Here is a 24,606-nt window from a genome sequence, read left to right as displayed (position 1 = left end):
TATGCATTATAGCATCTTTGCTCGTTCTTTAAGCATTGTCCTTACCGGACGATGATGGTATTTCAGCATTTGGAGTTATCACGTATCGAAGCTTTTGCCTGCATAATCTTGCAGTCAAGAAAGGCAAGTTCATCGCTTGCTCATGTCATTTGATTATTTGTATCAAACTATATGCAAAGTACTATACTTATCACTCATGCATTGAAAAGCAAAGTATTATTTTACAATTATGAATATGACTATGTGGTGGGCAATGGAACCATGGTATGTGTTGATATGGTGGAGGTTCCATTGCATGGGTACTACTCATCTAGGACTAAGTACCAATGCCGTCCAGTGATTCTAGCGCCGTACAAATCGCGTTGACCATAAGATCTATAATGGCTCTGGGGAAGTCAGCCGTATCTTTTCCCTTCTGCACGCCAACGGATCTGTAGAGCCGGTGGGGTGTTGGAGGCACTGCCGCAATAGGTTGGGATATCCTTTTAAATCCCCATCCATTAGTGATGTTAAGCTCTACGATCTATGAAGGATTGTCCGGAGTACACCGTGAGTAAAGCCGTATTATCGGGAGAAGTCTACTGGGGGTGTACGGTTGGACAAAAGGGTGGGTTTGCAGTCGCGGAGAAGGCGGTGTGGACTTGGATCTTACACCTGGCCTCACACCAAAGGAAGTGTGGACGGGAAAGATATCGCCTGGTTGGCAACAAGGATAAGGTCTCTTATGGGAAAAGTAACGCACCTCTGCAGAGGGTATCAAGAATTGTGACCGTCACTCCCTGTTCCGGGAAGGGAACTGCGAACGCGGCAGGAAAGGAACTCCACGAAGTTCTGTTCAACCTGTGAAAACTGACGGGCATAGTTTTCAGAATAAAATAAACCTTTTGAAGAAATGATTACAAAAACTTGCATTGGCCTATGACTTTCTGGTCTATGGCTGTAGCTAGTGCATGATACACATATTTCCTAATATGAACTTGCTGAGTACGCTCGTACTCATTCTATCTCGTTTGAACCCCCTTCTTAGATCAAGGTACCGAGGGAGAAACTACCGTGGAACTCGAAGACAAAGAAGTCAACTGCAACAGGATGAAGAATCCAATCAAAGAAGTCAATGGAGTCAACTTCTGCATCAGCTATGATGGAAACCTAGACTAGTAATAGAAGGGAACCTTCCCCTAATCCTAGCACCTAAGTAGCTAGAATTCTATAGCAAGCCAAGTAGCTCGTAAACTTGAGTTAGCAATAAGATAGTCTACGAGTCGTTCTTTTGGAGCTTTATTTGAAGTTTTACCTCACTGTAAAGTAGGAGGTTGTGTTGATCTTATGTAAACAGCTCGTGTGTACTTCTATAGACATACCTTGGACTCGCATATGTTTCTGTTGTACCACTCTGAGAGATGTAATATGAGTGGAATGGTGTTTCACTTGTCTTATGTCAACGACTTGTGTACTACACCATGCAGTGGTACGCTGGGTCATCACAGCTGGTATCAGAGCAAATGCTTTGACCCTAGGATTAAAACCCTTTAAAGGAGACCTATAGGTTTGGTAGTGTCTATAGGAAGTTGTCTTAGCCAAACCAACTATTCTTTTGACTCGAGATGGGTATTCACTTGAGAATAATCCTGACACACTTGAGTCAATCTTTCTTATCTATCTTTCTTAAGTAAAGTTAGTTAGTTATATGGCTTCATTCCAAATAATTAGAACCCCATTGAAGCTTAAGATAAATGGTGGTAGTAGACCACGATTGGTATACAATACATGGTAGTCCAAAGAGAGGATACAACCATAAGGTAGATATCCTATTGGAAGAAGTATACCAATGCAAGTTATAGTTAAGTAAGAATCATTTAAAATGTCAAATGACTGATATTAAGTAATGTAGATAAGTAATATGAGGTAATATATACCTATGATAAGTCAATCATAGGAGGTAAGGAAGAGAGATAGGAGTATACAAGTCTACTTTTCATGGTAAAGTTGGTAATAATATATGATTCACTTGAGAATCATGATGTGAGGGAGTAGAACATCATAAGTGAGTTAACAGAAGTATGATGAGGAGTAGGATTTAGGGAATAATTCGAAAGCTTAGGCCTTAAAATCCTGGAAATGGTGTCAAGAATGTTAGAACCATAGTCCTTAATTTAAAGAAGACTTCTTTAGAGCATATCACATAGAGAAATCTTAGAGTTATAGGTGGTATATTCTAAACAATCATGTGTTTAGAGTAGGCATGTTAGAACTAATTGTATTATAGGAAGTAGTCCTCAATAGCACATATATATGGAATACTATTTCGATAGTACTTCCAAAGGAAACTAGGTTAACTTCAACTATCCCAAGCCATTTTGTTTCAAGTTTGTCTCATTGCAAATGTGCAATTAAGATAAATGTTGAGACAAATAGTAGAAATTCACGTATTGTGCTAAGTATCACAACCTAAACCTATCTTATGTGGTGTTATATACTACACATCTGAGTCTGATGTTTAGGGATGTCTTACCCAACCATTATATTCAGGCATATAAGGATGTGTATTATGAACACAAAGCTGAATATTCTTGGATTTTATTGGATTTTCATTGTTTGACTAGATCCATACATGAAGTTTGACTTTGATATGCAAATGCATGTTGCAATATCAAACTCTTACTTGATGTTATAGGTCTAGAGGGTAAAGGTATTCGTATGAGGAAGTGACGAATTCTGAAAATTTTGGAAGATAAGATGAAGGTTCACTAGAAGAAGTAAGTCAAGTTGTGGGAAGCTACCACAACAATCTAAAGGAAGGACCAATTAAAACTCACTTTTATCCTTAGTCAAGGAGTACTTCAACATGGAAGTATCATGAAAGTGAGAAAAATAGTGAATATGGAGCAGAAGAAGTAGAGCTGTATTCATTATAGAAGAAGGGAATGCAAGTGAAGTCACTTACAATACTATTTTCATAGTATCCACAAGTGGTTATCTTGCAAGACAAACCCTAGAAGAAGGAAAATAGACAAGTGAAGTCGCAGGTGGTATCATAAGACCGTAGCTAATATAGGATAACCATGAAGAGAAAGAATGTAAAGGGAGGTATATCTTAACTAAAACTATGTAAGTAGCCACAGCTGGTAAGTAGATATTGACTAGAACCATAACATAGCCACAGCTGGTATCCAATAAGCCACATCTGGTACTAGGTGGTCTGCAGCTGGTACCAGATAGCCCACAGCCTGAACATTTCTTTACCCTAAAAGAAAGGGGGATTCCGCAGCTAGTATTTCACAGCTGGTATCTCGTGGTTGGTAAATATTTAGTCGGAGGATTCATAATGGATACCCACAACTGTGTGGATACACTGCAAAGAATTCTTCGTGAGACTTTAGAAAGGTACAAAATATAAACTAGACTTAAACCAACTACCTAACCTTGGAGTTTAATGATTAGAAGAAAGGAAGTTTGAAGATCATTAGTAAACTCCAAGGGGGAGAGGAAGGCTGAAGGAGAAGTATTAAGATATTATTTGTAGAATGATAGACGGAGAAAAAGGTCTGTACTGAAAGGAAGTCCAATCTTATTTTTATAAGGTTGATGGGAAGTACCCATATAATAGTACTCTCAGGAGGATGTCAGACCAGAAGCCGAGGTTCATATCTCGAGGAAGTAAGGGTTAGACCTTAACTTGAGTGGGTAATTGTAATTACTCAAAACCAAGAGAACTTAAGTAAGCTTAAGATAATGAAGTTGGATGATGAAGATGTCGGAGGACAATCCAAGCTTAAGAAGATACTATACGAAGAAGTTTGACCATACTAAAAACTAATGATTATTAGAAAGATTCCTTTCATGGAACCTAAAGAAACCAAAAGGAAGATAACTAGTATAAACTAGAAGCCATGATTGGATGGACTAAATGAGTCTAATCCATTCGTAGGAATAAACCACCAGGACCATGCCTATTGTAAATACCTTACGAAGTACCATTACTTTCATTATGGTAGTAAGGGACAACAAAACCTTACTTTACACAAATCCTTTCGAATTAAGGTTTGAGTATCGCAGCTGGTACACCATAGTGCCATATTACACCGCAGCTGGATTAACGCAGTTGATAGAACCAAGATTTGAGTACTCAAATAGGAAGATGTCACCACAACCATTAGTAAAGGCCACTAACACAATAAGATGTCCTAATCCAAGAATCTTTGAAGAGTAAGCCTATAAGCTTAGAGTGTTGGAAGAAATCATAGAATTGAAGAAAGTATCAGTGTCAGACATCAAAAGACTCCAGGAAGGATCTAGACAAGGGATATATTCAATTATATCTAATATGATCACCATGGAGTTGAAGGATGGCGATCTGTTCAAGACATTTCAACATTCCGAAACATGAGAGCGTTCGAACTTCGGGACGAAGTTCAGTTTAAGGGGGAGAGGCTGTAATATCCTAGGTTTAGAGGCAATAAAATGAGAGAACACCAAAGTGTGCATTGCATTCATGCATAGAAAATCCGGGGAATTTTCGCGCTTTCAAATAAAACTTACCACAGTAACTGAAGTTTCACTTGACTTGCTGGAATTGAAGTAGATCATCAAGTCAAGCGCTATAAACTTCACTGTGATCTTTGTTAAAACCTTGTTTTGGGTAGAGATGATTTGATCTATGGATTAGATCAAATGGAATTATATTTACAACAACACATTCTTTAAGAATCAAACCCTAACTTATTAACACTTAAAAGTTAGCAACTACCTTTGTGTGTAAATTAATTCACTTCTAAACTTATTACCAAATAAGGTAAACCACAGGGTCTAAAGTGCATAAAAGCCACACATTCTTATTTAAATCATACCTTATTAAGTATATGAAATATCATAAAACTAAATCCATTTACATTACGATTTATAGTTCAAACTATTTGAATCAAACTGACTATGAGTATTTTGAAACACTTATGATCATGCCTTGGTGAAATCAAACACCAACTATCCAAATTTGAGGAATAACCTTCAACCTTGATCTTTTGATCAATATTATAATATAAATCCAATCCAATATGATATAGTGACTCATCCACAATAATAAAACCATCCACAAGATATTTAGTAACAAATGCCACTTGGCTAACCAAAAATAAATCATATGAGAGGATAATGATCTTGCCACATAGGATGAAAATATCTACATGACTTGCATCCCAAGCTTTGCCACCTCATGCTCAAAGGATTGCTATGGATGAGGGCATGACACCCAAGCACCTTACTCATCAAACCAACACAAGAGTCACCACCTATGTGTCATGATACTAGAGCTTGCCCAAGCCTATAAATAGAGCCACACCTTCATCCATTTGCTCATCAAGTACCATGATACATGGGAACAAACACATAGAGCCACTCCATGTGATTAGCTAGGATCAAGATGAAGAAGCTAGGAGGTGGAGGCATACCACAAGATGCAGGTTTATCAGATTTCCTGAAGAACAAGCTACAGAAGTTACCAAGGTAGAATTCCTAGGCAAACCATATATTTTGAGGATCATATCATCATCTCTTGAGTAGGACCTTAGGAAACCAATTCCATAATCATCACAATTTTGTATTAATTAGAAACCCTAAGAATCTAAGTGAGTGTGATGAGAGGAATGATAAAGAGTGATTAGTGAGGAATAAGTGGATATTGTCTAATGCATGATTATACCTTGTAGATATAGATGATCAGTTAAACCCATGTTATTAATAGATCTCATCTATCACATAAAATAATAAGTATATCACTAGTAGTTAATCCCAAACCAATCCTCATGCCTTGTGTAGGGGAGTAATCCTAGTCAATTAAACATAACCTAACTCTTGCTCACATCCTAAACCTAGTGGTGTATCACATTGGTGATCACTACTAAAACCCTAGACCAAGTCTGCAATCCAACCCATGGATTACTTTGGATTATAAGTAGAACCCTGCCATACCTCATGCCTATTCAATACTTCAATTAGTGAAGTATTCCCAAAACCCCAAACCCTTTCATATAGGATCCACCCCACATGAAATATTAAGCCCTAACTTGTGTATCATGGATCACAAGTAATAACCCAAGCCATATATACTGAAAGACTAATGCCATTTGGGAGTAGAATGAAATCAATATTCCATTTTACTTTGCTATCCAAGTACCTTGTTTAGTGAACCAAATAAAATAGTATTCATATAAGTAGTTAAATTAACCATGATGAGCTTAGGATCTATTTCAAGTAAGCCAAGCCAGAATTGCTAAGCAAGATTATTAAAGATAGAGTTCATCAAACCATCTTCTTAAACCCTAAGAACTATCATACACATAAAATCATGAACCAATCCCATTTCCTTTACCATTTGTTAAACCCTAGCCATAATTAATCTATATGTGAATAATCAATATTGTTAAGCACTTGAAAAATATAATATGTTCACCATTCACATGTTCTCAATTTCAGATCTTTTAAAATAGAATTGATTCCTAAATTTAAAGTAATTGAATTGAACCCTAAAATTCATATCTATTTGCACTTTTAACTTGTGCCTCATAAGAACTAAAATTAATCAATTAATAAATGTTGTTTAAAAACAAAACAATGCAGCAAGCATCATTATCAAAATATATTAATGTTCAAATATTTTAGAACCTGTAAAACAAAACAGAATTCAATTTGAATTCAAACCAGTAAATAAAAACAGAAAAAGGAAATAAAAATTTGAAATAAAAAGTGGAAGGAAACTTACCTGGTGGACCTCAGCACCGCAGCAGCCCATCACCACCACGTCAACCAAGCCCAGCATCAGCCCAGCCCAAAGCCACTTACCGTTTGGGTTGCTTTAAAAATCGTGCGAGAGGAAAAATGAACCCGTCATCTTCTCCAGGGTCGACAGCGCGATGGAGCTTCCTGGCCACCTCACCGTCGGCGATAAGCCTAACCCCGGACGTCGCAGACCATCTCTGAATCTCGTACAAGTTTCTCGCGTCCGAGCTTATCCCAATCGTGCCAAGATTCGCGCCCGGATCGAGTTCATCCCCATCGCAATATCCGCACCGTCTCCGGCGACGCGCCGACGATGCTGATCTAGCCGCGGCCTATAAATAGAGGGGGAGGACCTCTGTGCACTCCTTGTTCACCTCCGCTAATCCATTTCCCCTCTAGTCCTCTCTATCTCTGGCAATCAACAAAAACCACCGAAGGCTGTCCTCCGGCTAGCTGGCGATTGAGAGCACCCCGGAGTCCACCGTTAGGTCGAGGAGGTGCGCCTCGACGTCTTCGTTCTACAAACCAAGCCGAGCATCCAGGGGAGGTGTGTGTGCGGCCAATTTCAAGATCTTCTCCTGCAGTACATCGCCGGGAATGGCGAATTCGTCGCCGTCTCCGTTGACAATCACCGGAGCCGATCACACCATCAGCACCAGGGTGAGCTTGCGCTTCCTCCGAGCTATCTATTGCATCTTAGGATCCACCGTAGCGTTTTTCCCGAGTTCGTCGGAGTTGAGCCGCCGCAGCACATGCTCGCCGTCGCTGCTCCGGTGACCATATCGTGGTGGCGTCACCACTATCGTGCCCAGCAAGACGAGGCGGTTCGTTTGGCTATCTCCGCGCACTCGCGGGATGGCCAGAACGCCGACGCCGTCGTTCACCGGCGCGTCTCCGGCGTGTTTGACGTGGCAGGTGGGACCTCAGGGTGTATTTGACTGGTCTTCGCCCTCGTGGCATTTGACCTGGTCAAAGGACCCACCTGTCGGTCACTAGGGTTAGATCCAGATCGGTACAGTTAGTATTTTCTGTTTAATTTAAAAACCAGTAAATTGCTGAAACTTTGCCAAATCATATAAAATTCATTTTAGCTCAGAAAAATATAAATAATATATCAAAATGCTCACAAAAATAAACTCTATTCAAATAAAATACAAAACAAAAATGTGTGTCAAAATAAAAATTCACTTATTTTTAACCTTAATAATTATGCCATTTCATTAATTTAAAATACAATTTGAATTCAATAATTAGTGAAGTTATAAAAATTAAATTTTAACTATTTAGTAACTAAGTAAGATGTTAAGATTAATTTTATTTATCATATTTGCATTAACTTAAATATTAGTGATAATTCATAAACCCTAATTTGCAAATTACTATTTTCTATTTTCTTTAAATAGTAATAACTCAAGAAAATATTAAAAGCCAATGTTATTTTGATAATTCAAAACTTAATTAATTAAACATCTTTAGTTAACAAGTTAATTATTTTAAACCTAATAACAATTATTAAACCCTGATACTTAATTAAACCAAAATAGGAATTACTCTAATTATTAAATCTTGTAAAAATTAATAAAATGTTAAACCATTACTAATTTTGATTCAAAGTAATTAGTAACCACAACTCTATTTATCCATTATCATTTTAGGAGTTGTACCATAATTTAGAAACCTTAATTTCAATTTGAGTAAGACCTGGATCCCATTATTTTATGTGATCATGTCAAAATGTTAAACCCTAAAACCCTAGTTGCTTACCACATGTGATCATATGAATGACACCTTACATAGAGAACTATATTATATGAACAACAAATACAAGTTATGATCCACTAGCATGAAAACCAAGTCACATAAGATTATCATTCCATGTCCCTATTCTTAATTAAAACCTATATGATTCACTAGTGCCACCTAAGTATAAACCCTAACTTGTTTATTGAATTAGTACCATTGATCACCACTCCTATATACCATACCATTAAGATCAACCTCAACCATCAAACCCTAGTAGCTAATTTATAGATCCATCTAGATAACCATCCTTTGATATGATGCTTAAGAAGAAACCATAGTAATAACCACCAATACTTGTTGTATATAGAACCAATTCAACTTAAGAACCCAACTAGTTCCTATTAGTGAAACTAAATGAATCCAATAGTAAACCCTAGAAGCCATAGCAACTATATATAGTAGTTCATATTCTTATTTTAACCTGTTCTTCAAAAGTTATTCTTTTGAAGTACAAATGTCAATCAAACCTTAGAAGCCTAATCCTTCTTTGAAATACTCATTATTTCTTAAACAACATGTTCTTCAAAAGTTATTCTTTTGAAGTATAGTATAAGTAATCATCAACCATGATCTGTAGAACTTAAAATTTACAATTGTTCTTTACATATTATTCCATCACTATTCTGTATGTGTATGATTGTTATGATGTCTAATATCACTTGGTTATGATGCTAATATAACCAAACCCTAATAAGAACCTTGTTTGAGAACCATTCTAAAAGTGCAACTAACCCTAAAGAAATCTTTACAACTCATACATCTTAAACCATCGAGGTTAGGATACGCTCGGGACGATTGCATCTCATACTATGCATTATAGCATCTTTGCTCGTTCTTTAAGCATTGTTCTTACCGGACGATGATGGTATTTCAGCATTTGGAGTTATCACGTATCGAAGCTTTTGCCTGCATAATCTTGCAGTCAAGAAAGGCAAGTTCATCGCTTGCTCATGTCATTTGATTATTTGTATCAAACTATATGCAAAGTACTATACTTATCACTCATGCATTGAAAAGCAAAGTATTATTTTACAATTATGAATATGACTATGTGGTGGGCAATGGAACCATGGTATGTGTTGATATGGTGGAGGTTCCATTGCATGGGTACTACTCATCTAGGACTAAGTACCAATGCCGTCCAGTGATTCTAGCGCCGTACAAATCGCGTTGACCATAAGATCTATAATGGCTCTAGGGAAGTCAGCCGTATCATTTCCCTTCTGCACGCCAACGGATCTGTAGAGCCGGTGGGGTGTTGGAGGCACTGCCGCAATAGGTTGGGATATCCTTTTAAATCCCCATCCATTAGTGATGTTAAGCTCTACGATCTATGAAGGATTGTCCGGAGTACACCGTGAGTAAAGCCGTATTATCGGGAGAAGTCTACTGGGGGTGTACGGTTGGACAAAAGGGTGGGTTTGCAGTCGCGGAGAAGGCGGTGTGGACTTGGATCTTACACCTGGCCTCACACCAAAGGAAGTGTGGACGGGAAAGATATCGCCTGGTTGGCAACAAGGATAAGGTCTCTTATGGGAAAAGTAACGCACCTCTGCAGAGGGTATCAAGAATTGTGACCGTCACTCCCTGTTCCGGGAAGGGAACTGCGAACGCGGCAGGAAAGGAACTCCACGAAGTTTTGTTCAACCTGTGAAGACTGACGGGCATAGTTTTCAGAATAAAATAAACCTTTTGAAGAAATGATTACAAAAACTTGCATTGGCCTATGACTTTCTGGTCTATGGCTGTAGCTAGTGCATGATACACATATTTCCTAATATGAACTTGCTGAGTACGCTCGTACTCATTCTATCTCGTTTGAACCCCCTTCTTAGATCAAGGTACCGAGGGAGAAACTACCGTGGAACTCGAAGACAAAGAAGTCAACTGCAACAGGATGAAGAATTCAATCAAAGAAGTCAATGGAGTCAACTTCTGCATCAGCTATGATGGAAACCTAGACTAGTAATAGAAGGGAACCTTCCCCTAATCCTAGCACCTAAGTAGCTAGAATTCTATAGCAAGCCAAGTAGCTCGTAAACTTGAGTTAGCAATAAGATAGTCTACGAGTCATTCTTTTGGAGCTTTATTTGAAGTTTTACCTCACTGTAAAGTAGGAGGTTGTGTTGATCTTATGTAAACAGCTCGTGTGTACTTCTATAGACTTACCTTGGACTCGCATATGTTTCTGTTGTACCACTCTGAGAGATGTAATATGAGTGGAATGGTGTTTCACTTGTGTTATGTCAACGACTTGTGTACTACACCATGCAGTGGTACGCTGGGTCATCACAGGCTTCCTCTGGGCCGGCAGAGCTGATGCCAATGGCGGGCATTGCCATGTCAATTGGGCACGGGTCTGTCGACCTCTGAGGCTTGGGGGCCTCGGGATTCCGGACCTGGCTCGCACTGCTACCAGCCTTAGGGTTAGGTGGATCTGGAGGATGCATACTGATCCCCTGCGACCCTGGCGCGGGCTGGACATGAACTTCTCGAAGGCGGAGTTGGATGCCTTCGCGGTCTCCACCACCATGGTGACCGGGAACGGGGAATCCGCCCTCTTCTGGGAGGACAGATGGTTGGACGGCAAAGCCATGAAGGAGTTGGCGCCTGAGGTATATGCGCTGGTACCAAAGCGCCGGAGAAAGGCGCGTACGGTCCGCCAAGCCCTGATGGACCGCGCCTGGATCGCCGACATTGTGGGGACACCAAGCGCCCTGGCACTATGGCAGTATGTGCAGCTGTGGTGCCGACTCAGGGATACCCAGCTCTCGGCGGATCCGGATAGGATGGTTTGGCGATGGACGCCGGATAGCCAGTACTCCTCCAGTTCTTGCTATGACGCCCTCTTCCAAGGGGCGATAAACTGCAGGCTTCTGGAAGCTGAACTTGAAATCCTGGGTGCCGCCAAGGGTGAAATTCTTCTTGTGGTTGGCTTGCCTTGACAGATGTTGGACGGGGGAGAGGCTGGCTAGGCGGGGGTTACCGCATACCCCCAACTGCCCGCTCTGCGACCAGTCCACGGAGACCATGCGCCATCTTCTCACAGGCTGCACGTTCTCCAGGATGGTTTGGTTCGAGGTGTTGTCGTGGATCCGATCCACTTCAAGCCCTCCCTTGGCTGAGGGAGACTTCGCGGAGTGGAGGTCCCTGGCAGTGCGGACCGCCCCTCGCCAGCTTCGCAAAGGCACGTCGTCGGTTATCATGCTTACGGCATGGTGGATATGGAAGCATCGAAACGCGGTGGTCTTCGACAACGCGCGGCCTTCGGTGACGTCCCTATTCAACGACATCGTGGCGGAGGCGCGGCTATGGGCGGACGCGGGAGCCCGGGGTGTGCGCCTTCTGCTCCCCTAGACTAGGTTTATCTTTCCTTTTCTTGGGTCGAGTTGTACGGCGTGGTGTTCGTCCGGCTTCGGGCTTGTACATATGACTTTCTTTTCTATCAATGCATCGAAACGCAAGTCTTTTGCGTTTTCGCGAAAAAATTGTTATTCCATCCAATGAGGCAATGCACAAATCGAATACTGTCTTCTAGAGTGCCAAAGAGTGTTGCCGAAGCAGGGAGAGCAACTGATCATAGTCGATGGTCAGCACTCAGGGTTCGTAAGTCTTTCTATCTCATGTTGAAAATGAAAATATGCATTTACAACTTCATAAAGATATTTATGTAAGGGTTATGACACAGGCGCAATGTATTACTTGTGTTAGAATAAGATTTTTTGTTTTATTTTATTTACTTTTAATGAGTATGTCAAAAACTTTAAACCATACCGTCAATACGAAGGCATTACATGAACACGAATACTAGAAAAATACAAATTTTGTTTTCCACTTGAACGACATATCAATTTCAATTACCTAACCCGATATTCGATATCCGGTGTGTAAAGCTAGACTTATATATGAACCTAATATCTGATTGGATTTCAAGCCTTGATCTTACCCAACTCGTGAGAATCTGAGGTAGCATGAAATTATGAAATTCAAATAAAAAATCCATTAAAATTAAATTTGAGATTTCAAGCAAATTTGTAAATTATAAAAATCAAGGAAATCTCAAACCAAAAAGAAAAATATTTTCACATGACTTTATGGCCCAATCCAGAACAGCCCGGCAGTGACAAACAAGGCCTAGCCTGTCGGCCCAAACAGAAGCCCAGGGGCTACTGCCTTCTCCAATTCCCCACCGCACGTGAGGGCAAGGAAAGGCGGCGAGAGAGAAACCGCGCCGGCGCGTCGCCGCGTCGCCGCGTCGGCGGTGCCCACCTCCGGCGACCCCCATTACCCCGTATGGCCGTATGTCTGGACGCCGCATCCGCCGGAAGACGTCTAGAACTCCAGAACTCCCAGCGTGGTACGCATCTACCCAGATCTTATTCTCTCTGTGCCGCAATGCCATGTGGCCTACGGGTTGTACCGTTGATACCTGAGCTTGTACGAGCCAGTGAAAAATTATTGGGTCCTTCGCATCTTATTAGGTGATTGGACATCTTCTTGCTCAGCTTAAAATTCGTTCGGTTTTCATTCAACTTTTCTCGCTCACTCAGCATATCTGCATATGTGGTTGGTGTCAGTACTGAATGCCGTGCTGCACACCGCACTGTAACAGTAACACACTGTCATATATGTGCTCTAGTGATATGGCCGCGTTAGCCATCAACATTAGAACTACACCAGATTTACATAAATTTGTCAAATTGTCTTACAACCACCACAGCTATGCCAACGAACAAACTGAAGCTGTTACTCTTCCATGGATCAATGGGCTTACCGTCGCAGCCCTCGCGCCCGCCGTGGTTGTTCTTGTGAAGCCACGGGTTCGGCACAGCCGTTCCGTCCAGGATGGCATGGCGGGCCATGCTTGGGCCCTGGACATTTCTGGCCCCCTCTCGGTTGATGCCATTGTGCAGTATCTACGCCTCTGGGCTGCTGTCCATGAGACGACGATCGGCGAGGGTCAGGACTCCTTCCGTTGGAAGTGGACAGCCGACGGCGCCTTCACCGCTCGCTCAGCCTACCTTGCCATGACGGTAGGAACTGTGCCATTGGCGGGCGCGGGCAACGTGTGGAACTCCTTTGCTCCGATGAGCTACAAGTTCCATGCCTGGCTGGCTCTTCGCAGACGATGCTGGACGGCGGACCGGCTTCTGCGTCGTGGGCTCCCCTCGCACACGCTATGCCCGCTTTGCAGAGTTCATGATGAGACCCTCGACCATCTCTCCTTGGACTGCCCTTTCGCCAATGTGGTATGGGCATCTACCAACTCCGAGCTGCGTACCCCGCTCCCCTCCCCGGCTGCCCAGCTCTCCGACTGGTGGCCGGCGGTAGTCCAGCAGCAGCCCGTGGGCCAGCGTAAGATGGCGAACTCCTTCATCTCCCTCGTTATCCGGAGCCTATGGCTTGAGTGCAACGCTCGCGTCTTCGACAACATCGAAACCAGCCCTCTTGAGCTGGGTTGCCAGATTAGAGAGGAGTGGCACCTATGGCTTTCTTGTCGTGGTTTAGGTAGACCCTAGGGGGAGGAGTAGTTTATGTTGGGCGGGTGGTGTGGCCGGCTCCGTCTGTGGACGCCTGGCGCTGGTTTCTTTCTCTGTACTGGACTTTGTCCATTTCCCCTTCGAGCTTAATACAAAACACGCAGATCTCCTGCGCGTACTCGAAAAAAAAATTGTGTTTTTCTAATGGAGAGCTCATTTTTCATGACAAACAAAATAAAACAACAGTGGCTAGCCTGTATGATTGTGGAGGAGATCTTGCCAGTTAATATGAAGGTTCTATTAAGCGATAAGGCTGAGTGAGCGTTTTGCCTCTTCCCTTTTCTGAAGGATTAAAGCGATAAGTGCACACTTAAGTGCAATTAAGCGCTAGGAATTTTGCCTCCGCTCAGCGCCTAGGCGTGCTTAAGCGGTCGCCTAGTAGCGCTTAATTTAACAGTGGCTAATGTGTTGTCCTAACTGAAAGCTTTCCCTTGTATCTTGGACCTGGCATGTAAATGCAACAAACCTTTTATGGCTCCAAAGGCTTACATTTCCTTCAAATCGATATTAAGCATATGAAGCTTCTATTGTGACAAGATCAGAGTTAAAAATACATGATTTTGAGATGTGGACCCTTGTTTTCCTGATTTTTTTTTACAATTTTCCGCACAATTTTCCTAGCTACATGCGATGTTTTTCGCATAACTCCAGTTGTAAAGGATTTTACTGGCGTTCTTAACTTCTTATACAGGGTAAGAGAGGGAAAAGGAAAAAAATGTATTACTGAAGTCTACGTAGCCATGTATTACTGAAAAAACATTTATTGCCATTATTATTGCAATCTCTGATGCTCAACTCCTATTAGATACCAAATATCATAATGCGGAAGATACCAGCATATTAAAACTCTCATTTGCCAGTATGGATTAGTATTCTTCTTATTAAGAAATTTGGGCATCTGGGTTCATAATATTATACACTGTGACATGCTTGAATGGTATGGCTGAAGATTGTAGAAACTCATTTTATTTCAGGTATTGCATATGCATTCTGAAACTAGAAATTTTAAACTGCAGTGCCAGACTGCACATCCATGTGGTGGAGGCGATGGTGGTGGTGGGGAATCTTGGTAATAAAATTGATTTATTCTGCTAACAATAGGCTTAGCCCTTGTGACTTTGATCTGTCATGTTTAGTGTACACCCAACAAGATCCATGAACCAAGGATATTGCAACTAAGTATATACTTAGATCAAATAACACATCTTGAAGCGTGAAATGAGCAAATGGATCAAAACTTTGGTTTCTCTCTATTTTAAATCCCTATACATTTGTATTGTATACATAATTACATCTTGGGAAAATTGTACCAAGATCAGCTAGTCCTCAAAAAGGCGGATGCCAATCACAGTGTGCCAAGAGTGGTGGAGTATCTACGAGCTAAGAATGTTCAGGAGAGAAACCCTGATCTGGACTAATTTCCTGAACAGATGTCCTACCCCATTCTCAAGATCTCCAATACTGCACTCTAACGCCTGCAATTGCTCCTCCTTGCAAACAACAGCCTTTTTCTTGTGAAATGCTTTGGAGACAAGTGACTGTTTAGGCATATCGATTTCCTTCGATAGGAGATGGACTGAGGAATCCAGCAGAGATACAGATATCTCTCTAGCCTTGGTCAGTAGCATGACCATCGCCCTCAGAAGTAGCCTTGTTTGTGGTCTTCTTGAAATGTTTCTTGGCCTTCTTCGTCAAACGAGAATATGACTGGATCTTGGCTTGAGAAGCTGCATCATCTCCTTTTCTTAGAGCCACTTGCAACTCCTGAATGATGGCCTTCATCTCCACGAAGATCTCTTGCATGGTGCTGCAGAGATCCAACAGCTCAACAGAGCATTCCATCTCTGCAAACATCTTCCCGACTTGGTTGCTTGGCAGGCCAACAATCTCTTCAATACCACTGTAGATGTATCCAAGCCTCCTCAGACCATCACACATCGTGCTGATGGTGGTGGAGGAAGAGATGCTTGCCCCTAGGCTCAGCAGCTCTTGCTCGACTTCAGCCTCGTTGGCCTGAGGCCTTGAAGGCAAACTTATCGATCTTAGGTGGAAAGCCATTTCTAATATGGAAGCTTTTATTCTGTATTGTGGTTGGAGAGAGGAGGAGGAGTACAAAGAAGCACTTCTGGTTCAATGTGTCCACCTCTCCTTTGAGGCCTATTTATACAGAAGAAGCATACAAGCGGGCCTATTTGATTGGTAGACATGAAGAATCGTGTCATTTAATTTTCCAGATGTTGTCTTCTATGGTAGATGATCTGGCATAAGGCTAGCGGTTACAACAGCAAAGTTGTCTCCTGTTTAGTACATATTTGAGTGTGGCCTCTGCCTCGGGAGGAGCTAGCACATTATCATGTCCCTGCAATTGGAAGCAAGAACTAACAGTGTGGTAGTCTCCTAGTGGACCTTGGCATAATTGCATGCTCTCGACATTATATAATTGATTGCCAATCCAGCATTTAGCTGTGACCATGTCATGTCTGCTCTCCTTTCACCAATCAATTGGGTTTCATTAGTGTATGAAGAATGATATGAAAACGAAAAAAAATTGTTTGGCAATTTTTTGTGACCTCATCATGATAAGTAAGAAAGGTCGATTTTTTTGGCCGGTACTACGATACATGGTTGTGGCTTTTTTTGGCATCTCGGGTCTCGATTCATAATATTGTACATTGTGACATGCTTGGACGATATGGATGAATATTTAGAAACCCATTTTATATATGCAAATTGCATATGCATTCTGAAATTTGAAATATTTAATTGCAGTGCCAGACTGCACATCCATGTGGTGGAGGCGGTGGTGATGGTGGGGAATCTTCTTAATTAAATTATTTATTCTGCTAACAGCAGGCTTAGCCCTTATGACTTCGACCTGTCATGTTTAGTGTACGCCCCATAAGATCCACGAATCAAGGATATTGCAGCTAAGTATATACTTAGATCAAATAACACATCTTGACGCATTAAATGGGCAAATGGATCAAAACTTTGGTTTCTTTCTCTGTAACTTCCTGTACATTTGTATTATATACATAATTACATCTTGGGAAAATTGTACCAAGATCAGCTAGTCCTCAAAAAGGTGGATGCCAATCACAGTGTGCCTAGAGTGGTGTGGAGATATCTATGAGCTAAGAATGTTTAGGATAGAAACCCTGATCTGGACTAATTTCCTGAACAGATGTCCTGCCCCATTCTCAAGATCTCCAATACTGCACTCTAATGCCTGCAATTGCTCCTCCTGGCAAACAACTGCCTTCTTCTTATAAAATGCTTTAGAGACTAGTGACTGTTTAGGCATCTCGATTTCCTTCGACAAGAGATGGACTGAGGACTCCAGCAGAGATACAGATATCTCTCTAGCCTTGGTCAATAGCATAACCGTCTTGCAACCCACAGAAGTAGCCTTCTTCGTGGTCTTCTTGAAATGTTTCTTGGCCTTCCTCGCCAAACGAGAATAAGACTGGATCTTGGCTTGAGCAGCTGCATCATCTCCTTTTCTTAGAGCCACTTGCAACTCTTGAATAATGGCTTTCATCTCCACGAAGATCTCTTGCATGGTGCTGCAGAGATCCAACAGCTCAAGAGAGCATTCCATCTCTCCATCCAACATCTTCCTGACTTGGTTGCTTGGCAGGCCAACAATTTCTTCAACAGCATTGTAGATGTCTCCAAGCCTCCTCAGACCATCACACATCGTGCTGATGGTCGTGGAGGAAGAGATGCTTGCCCCTAGGCTTAGCAGCTCTTGCTCGACTTCGGCGTCGTTGGCCTGAGGCCTTGAAGGCAAACTTATCGATCTTAGGTGGAATGCCATTTCTGATCTTGAAGCTTTTTCTCTGTATTGTGGTTGAAGAGAGGAGGAGGACAAAGCACTTCTGGTTTGATGTGTCTACCTCTCCTCTGAGGCCTATTTATACGGAAGAAGCATACAAGCAGGACCATTTGATTGGTAGGCACGAAGAATCGTACCATTTAATTTTCCAGATGCTGTCTGCCAAGATCTGGCATAAGGCTAGCAATTACAACAGCAAAGTCGTCTCCTGTTTAGTACATATTTAGTGTGTCCGCTGTCCTTTGGACGAGCCAGCACATTATCAGGTTCCTGCAATTGGAAGCAAGAACCAGCAGTGTGGTAGTCTGCTAGTGGACCATGTCATAGTTGCATGCTCTAGACAGTATTTAATTGATTGCTAATCCAGCATTTTGCTGTGACCATGTAATGCTGGTTGCTCTGCTGTCACCAGTCCGCCGGGTTTCATTAGTGTATTGAGAATGATATGGAAACTAGAAATTTTGCGGCTGCCGAATTTTGTGCGACCCCAGATTGATTAGTAAGAAAGGGAAAAGAAAATTGTGGTACTAGGATACATGGTTGTGGCCTTTTTTGGGCCTCGTACACTGTGATAGCTACATGTGTGGTCAACCTAAGTGCTGGAGTTGGCCTTCTTTAGCAATAGATAGCTTGACCACCTTACAATGATCCTTTTCTTGTTAGTGACTTGGTGTGATAGCTACCATCTGAATAATATGACCATCTTTGTGAAGCATTTCAAAATTCATCTTAAACAGTGGGCTAACTGCTTGAATGGCGGTCAGCGATGATAATGATTTCTGAGTATTGTTTCCCGTTGAGATATGGTCTGAGTTGAAGCTCCAAACATAGATAGTTGCAAGCATAAACAGTATATTGACAACAAGAAATGGACCCATTTTTTGTGTTTCTCAGCCAAGTATACTATGCATTGATTATTAGCATGATCAGCAGACCGTCTAAAATGCTGATGCTAATCGCAGCGAATCAGAGGTGGCATATCATCCATACAAGCTTGGAGCATTCAAAAGAGAACTCTTCTCTCGAGCAATCTCCTGAACAAAATCTCGATACAGATCTGAAGATCAACAATGTCGAACTTGGGTTTCAGTTGTTGGTCCTCATCGCATAGAACTCTTTTCTTTTGGAATGTCTTGGGCGACAAGAGACTACTTGGTATAACTCGGCATCGCAATTTGCTTCAGTAGGAGCTGCATGGATGATTCAAGCATCGATGCAACGGCCTCTCTTGCCAACAGTTTGACCACCCTGCAGCCACTTTTCTTCAGACTGTTGTTATGCCTTCTTTGCCATTGGATGAAGGATTGTCTCTTGGACTTAACAGTTATTTCATATCCTTTCTTGGGAGCCAATATTTCTTGAGCTCAGAAGAACTCTTGGATGGCGCTGCAGATGTCAAAAGTGGAAGAGAGTGCTGGAGCTCCAGCTCCATAACTTTCCTTCGCTGTTGTTGGCAAAGGACAATTTGGCTGCTTGGCAAGCATATCTCCATGTTGTTGCACACACCTACACAACTTCTGAACCCATCGAGCATCTGCAGAAAGTGAAGAGCACCTTCTGCATTTGAAGACACTTTTTGCTGTTAGTTTTGCTAGAGCTGGAAGGCACACTCGCAGATCTGAATATCTGAGATGACTAGCCATGGCTGGAACGGGAGATGAAGTGCTTTCTATGTATCTGGAAATGGAAGAGGAGAGATTCAGAGAAAAGAAACTGTGCTGCAATGGTGCTCGACCGGTATGGTTTACCTCCCTATTATATAAGCAGAAGCCTTGCAGTGGGTGACTGTGCAGTCTGCATACAGCAAGAATCTCATCCTTGATGGGTTGTAGTGCTTCTGGAATAAAAGCCATCCATCTGGACGACAAGCTGATGCTTTTTTATGTTTCATGATCAGTGCAACTAGCATCCCTAACAGTCTGTGTTTGAGCTTTTGATCACCCTGTCATGTCTCTACTATGGGTGGCAGAGTCATCTGCACGAGCGTGTAGTCTATTGTCAGATACAGATCGAGATCATGAGATTGGTGAGTGGGGAGGGAGATGTTGAGAGAAAGAGCTGGCACTGATTGGTGGGGGAGGAACAGTTGACTTCTGGGCTCCGACGCAACAGGGTGTGTTCATGTGATGAGCATTGCTTGCATGTTTCTACTAGTACTATTAACTACTACATGTGATCCTTTGCAATCTCAGGGTGCATTAGGTGCTGCTAGCTAGGCCTCTCACATTGTCATGTCCTACTTATTGGCGGCAAGAAGAGGCAAGGAGGTTTTCTCTATTGCTGGGTCTAGTCATACCTGTTCTGGATCAAACTCCTGAAGAAAAGCTGGACTCTACTCTGAAGATCCACAATGTCCAGCTGACCAGCTCCAACACCTGTGAATGAGTGCCGACGAGGCTGGCATGTCTCAGCTCAGGTGCTGCTAGCAGTGACATCTGCAGTTGTGACAACCTGTAATTTAATGTCAGGAGATCAAGATCATCAGATCTGCAAGCATGCAAATGAAACGATCAAGGAGCTGTGGTTCATGGTGGTTGGTAATTAGTGGTGGAAGCAACAGGTGGCTCTCTTGACATATAGGGCTTCATCGTCGGATGCCTTGTTAGTGGCGTGTGCTTCTTTTCTTAGGGCGAGTGACCTGTCTGCAGCTACAGAGAAGCAGATAGAGTAACTGATCACCACCGATGCTCAGGAATCAGGATTTTCTTCTGTAATTTGTGTTTGTAAATTGTTTCTGTTATGTTCTCTGTATATCTATTTTAAGGTTTTTGTAACAAATCTGGGCCTTTTCACAACAAGAACAAATGTCTGATGAACCGCTGCTGATGCTACGACTTTGCATGTTGATTGCATTCGAGCGGCCGTTGGCTCTTATTACCAGCCGTAATCTGCATACGATCTGTGACTCCATGTGCCGCTATTATTAATTCGATTTTCTGGTGCATATATAATTAAGATTGATTATCATCATGCTGTCAGGCTGCACAATTATATTAGCTCCACACGGCCATCAATTATGTGCACGTACCTAATAGTGACCCATCTTATTTTTAATTTATTTCCTATGTGCGTTCATTTATTTATTTTACTTTTTTATTTTTCCTTATATAGGTAAACATATGATATACTAAAAATTACAAGAGGAAATATTTTTCAGGTACGAGAACAATTTATTTTGATGTGTATTACTCCCTCCATCCATAAAAGGAAATGATGTTTAAGATTTGTCTAAATTTGGATGTATCATATAGAGGTAGTCTTATACATGAAAAATCATTTTGAATTATTTCATTTTTATGTCATCAAAGGACATTTTTAAAAAAATACATGAACATTTATTATTACGATACGAGAACATTTTTTTATACATGCATGTGAACGTTTCTATCATATAACTCATATTCCCTTCGTCCGCAAAATGATGTCTCAACTTTATTAAAACATGCATGACATGCATATTTTGACAATATTGTTTCTTTAATAGTGAAGTGTATTTTAAAAAATAAATATATATTTCAAGATTCAAAAGAAAATTGTAGTACCTGTTTAATTTTTTTTTTTGAGGGAATGTAGTACCTGTTTAATGGGCGGCGCGAGATGCCTGTGTATTGAAAGCCTTCAGGGTTCAGGAGTAAGAGCCAAACTGGAATGTATACCAGCCCAAATGAAGCCCAGGGGCTACTACCATCTCCGCTTCCTCCACCGCCCGTGAAGGCAAAGGCGGCGACAGAGTGGAGAAACCGCGCCGGCGCGTCAGCGCCATCCACCTCCGGCGACATCCGCGGCCTCCGGCAGAGCTCGAGGCATCCAGAAGTCCCACCATGGTACGCTACTAGCTAGATCTTAGTTCTCTGTGTGCTGCAACGACTTGTGACCTACCTTGGTTCTACCTCTGAGCTGATGAGTGATTGCAAAATTGTTGGGTCATTGCGTCTAATTATTTGATTGATTGAAAATCCTACTGTTCATATTAAAATTAATCCGGTCTTCATGAGATTTCCCACCCATTGAACACATCTGGTTGGTCTCAGTACTCAGTTTCGTGGACACCACACTGTAATACAGTATCACATACGTATGTGCTCAAATAATATGGATGCTTTATACATTAACATTAGAGCTACACGAGGTTTCAAAAAAAAAAAATCAAATTGTTTTACAACCACCACAGCTGGGCCAACGAAAAACTGAATTTGTTATCTGTTTCATTGTCTTTTCTTAATGGAGAGCTCATTTTTCATAGCATCGATGTATACAAACAATACAAAGCAAAACAAAGTCTAGGCTGTGTGATTGTGGAGGAAATCTGGCCAGCTAATATGTTGTCTTAATTGCAAGCTTGCCTTGCAGCTTGGACCCGGTATGTAACTGCAAGATGCTTCAAACAAAATTATGAGGTTGAGCAGGCGTGAGGTACAAACTAAATTGGCAAAATCATCATTTGTCAGTATGGATTAGTATTCTTCTTATTAAGAAAATTTGGGCCTCTCGATTCATAATATTGTACATTGTGACATGCTTGAATGAAATGGATGAAGATTGTAGAAACTACTTTTATTTTAAAATTTTGCGTTCTGCAACGAGAAATATTTAACTCCAGTGCCAGAATGCAAATCCACGTGGTGGTGGTGGTGGGGAATCTTGGTGATTAAATTTGTTTTTTCTGCTAATAACAGGCTTAGCCCTTGTGACTTCGACCTGTCATGTTTAGTGCGCGCCCAATAAGATCCACGAACCAAGGATATTGCAACAAATTATATACTTAGATCAAATAACACATCTTGAAGCATGAAATGGGCAAATGGATCAAAACTTTTGTTTCTCTCTCTATTTTAATTTCTGTATATTTGTACTATATACATACTATATACACAATTACATCTTGGGAAAATTGTACCAAGATCAGCTAGTCCTCAAAAAGGCGGATGCCAATCACAGTATACCAAGAGTGGTCTGGAGTGATCTATGAGCTAAGAATGTTTAGGAGAGAAACCCTGATCTGGACTAATTTCCGGAACAGATGTCCTGCCCCATTCTCAAGATCTCCAATACTGCACTCTATCGCCTGCAATTGCTCCTCCTCACAAACAACCGCCTTCTTCTTGTGAAATGCTTTGGAGACAAGAGACTGTTTAGGCATATTGATTTCCTTCGACAAAAGATGGACTGAAGACTCCAGCAGAGATACAGATATCTCTCTAGCCTTGGTCAATAGCATGACCATCCTGCAACTCACAGAAGTAGCCTTCTTCGCGGTCTTCTTGAAATATTTCTGGGCCTTCTTCGCCAATCGAGAATAAGACTGGATCTTGGCTTGAGCAGCTACATCATCTCCTTTTCTTAGAGCCACTTGCAACTCTTGAATGATGGCCTTCATCTCCATGAAGATCTCTTGCATGGTGCTGCACAGATCCAACAGCTCAAGGGAGCATTCCATCTCTCCATCCAACATCTTCCCGACTTGGTTGCTTGGCAGGCCAACAATCTCTTCAACACCATTGTAGATGTCTCCAAGCCTCCTAAGACCATCACATACCGTGCTGATGGTGTTGGGGGAAGATATGCTTGCCCCTAGGCTCAACAGCTCTTGCTCGACTTCGGCCTCGTTGGCCTGAGGCCTTGAAGGCAAACTTATCGATCGTAGGTGGAAAGCCATTTTGGATATTGAAGCTTTTTTCTCTGTATTGTGGTTGAAGTGAGAAGGAAGACAAATCACTTATGTTTGATGTGTCTTACCTTTCCTATGAGGCCTATTTATACCGAAGAAGCATACGAGCAAGACTATCTGATAGGTAGACACGAAGAATCGTGCCATTTATTTTTCCAGATGTTGTCTGCCATGGATGCAGATCTGGCATAAGGGTAGCGGTTACAGCATCAAAGTCGTCTCCTGTTTAGTACATATTTTAGCGTGTCCTCTGTCCTCAAGACGCGCTAGCACATTATCATGTTCTTGCAACTGGAAGCAAGAACCAGCAGTGTGGTAGTCTGCTAGTGGACCTTTGCATAATTGCATGCTCTAGGCATTATTTAATTGATTGCTAATCTAGCATTTAGCTGTGAGCATGCCTTGCTGGCTGCTCTCCTTTCATCAATCAATCGGGTTTCGTTAGTGTATTGAGAATGATATGAAAATGAGAAATTTTGTTTGTGACAAATTTTGTGCAAACCCAGCTTGGCAATTAAAATAAAGGAAAAAAAACTTGTGGTATTAGGATACATGGTTGTGCCATTTTTGGGCCTCTGGATTCAAGATATTGTAGACTGTTATAGCTACGTGTGTGGTCAACCTCAAGTGTTGGAATTGGCCTTCTTTAGCGATCAATAGCCCGACCACCGCACAAGGATCCTTGTTCGTTTGTGTGATAGCTACCATCTGAATAATATGACCATCTTTTAGTAAATAATTTTAATATTCATTATAAACAGCGTTAGCTGCTTGAATGACGGTCAACGATGATCATAATTTATTAGTATTTTTTCCTGTTAAGATAGGGTGTGAGTTAAGGCTCTGCAAGCACAAAGAGTAAATTGACAACAAGAAATGGACCCATTTTTTTTTTGTTTCTCAGCCAAGTATACTTCAGTACAACTCCCATTTATGCATTGAAAATTGTCATCATTATCAGCAGACTGTCTAAAAGGTGGATGCCA

At 41.6% G+C, this 24,606-nt stretch overlaps 2 protein-coding genes, 1 long non-coding RNA gene and 1 pseudogene across 3 annotated transcripts in view; 1 reads left to right on the top strand and 3 right to left on the bottom strand.

The window, feature by feature from the left end:
- Positions 1–15,287: 15,287 nt before the first annotated feature.
- Positions 15,288–16,231, bottom strand: LOC127316384 (uncharacterized; annotated as a pseudogene).
- A 938-nt stretch (positions 16,232–17,169) lies between these two features.
- Positions 17,170–17,934, bottom strand: LOC127316381 (uncharacterized). The gene has a single exon (XM_051346779.2). It carries the CDS (start codon positions 17,932–17,934, stop codon positions 17,242–17,244), a length of 693 nt encoding a protein of 230 aa, XP_051202739.1. The 3' UTR covers positions 17,170–17,241.
- A 3,653-nt stretch (positions 17,935–21,587) lies between these two features.
- Positions 21,588–24,606, top strand: part of LOC127316386 (uncharacterized) — a 92,861-nt gene continuing 89,842 nt past the window's right edge. Inside the window, exons 1-2 of the long non-coding RNA XR_011748094.1 lie at positions 21,588–21,776; positions 22,303–22,365. This is a non-coding gene — a long non-coding RNA (uncharacterized lncRNA). The remainder of the gene's footprint in view (positions 21,777–22,302; positions 22,366–24,606) is intronic.
- LOC127316382 (uncharacterized) lies at positions 22,732–23,608 on the bottom strand. Its single transcript, XM_051346780.1, has one exon. It carries the CDS (start codon positions 23,606–23,608, stop codon positions 22,916–22,918), a length of 693 nt encoding a protein of 230 aa, XP_051202740.1. The 3' UTR covers positions 22,732–22,915.

The sequence above is a fragment of the Lolium perenne genome, chromosome 7, assembly GCF_019359855.2.
Source record: "Lolium perenne isolate Kyuss_39 chromosome 7, Kyuss_2.0, whole genome shotgun sequence".
NCBI classification, from domain to species: domain Eukaryota; kingdom Viridiplantae; phylum Streptophyta; class Magnoliopsida; order Poales; family Poaceae; genus Lolium; species Lolium perenne.
This window is presented reverse-complemented; position numbering and strand designations above follow the sequence as displayed.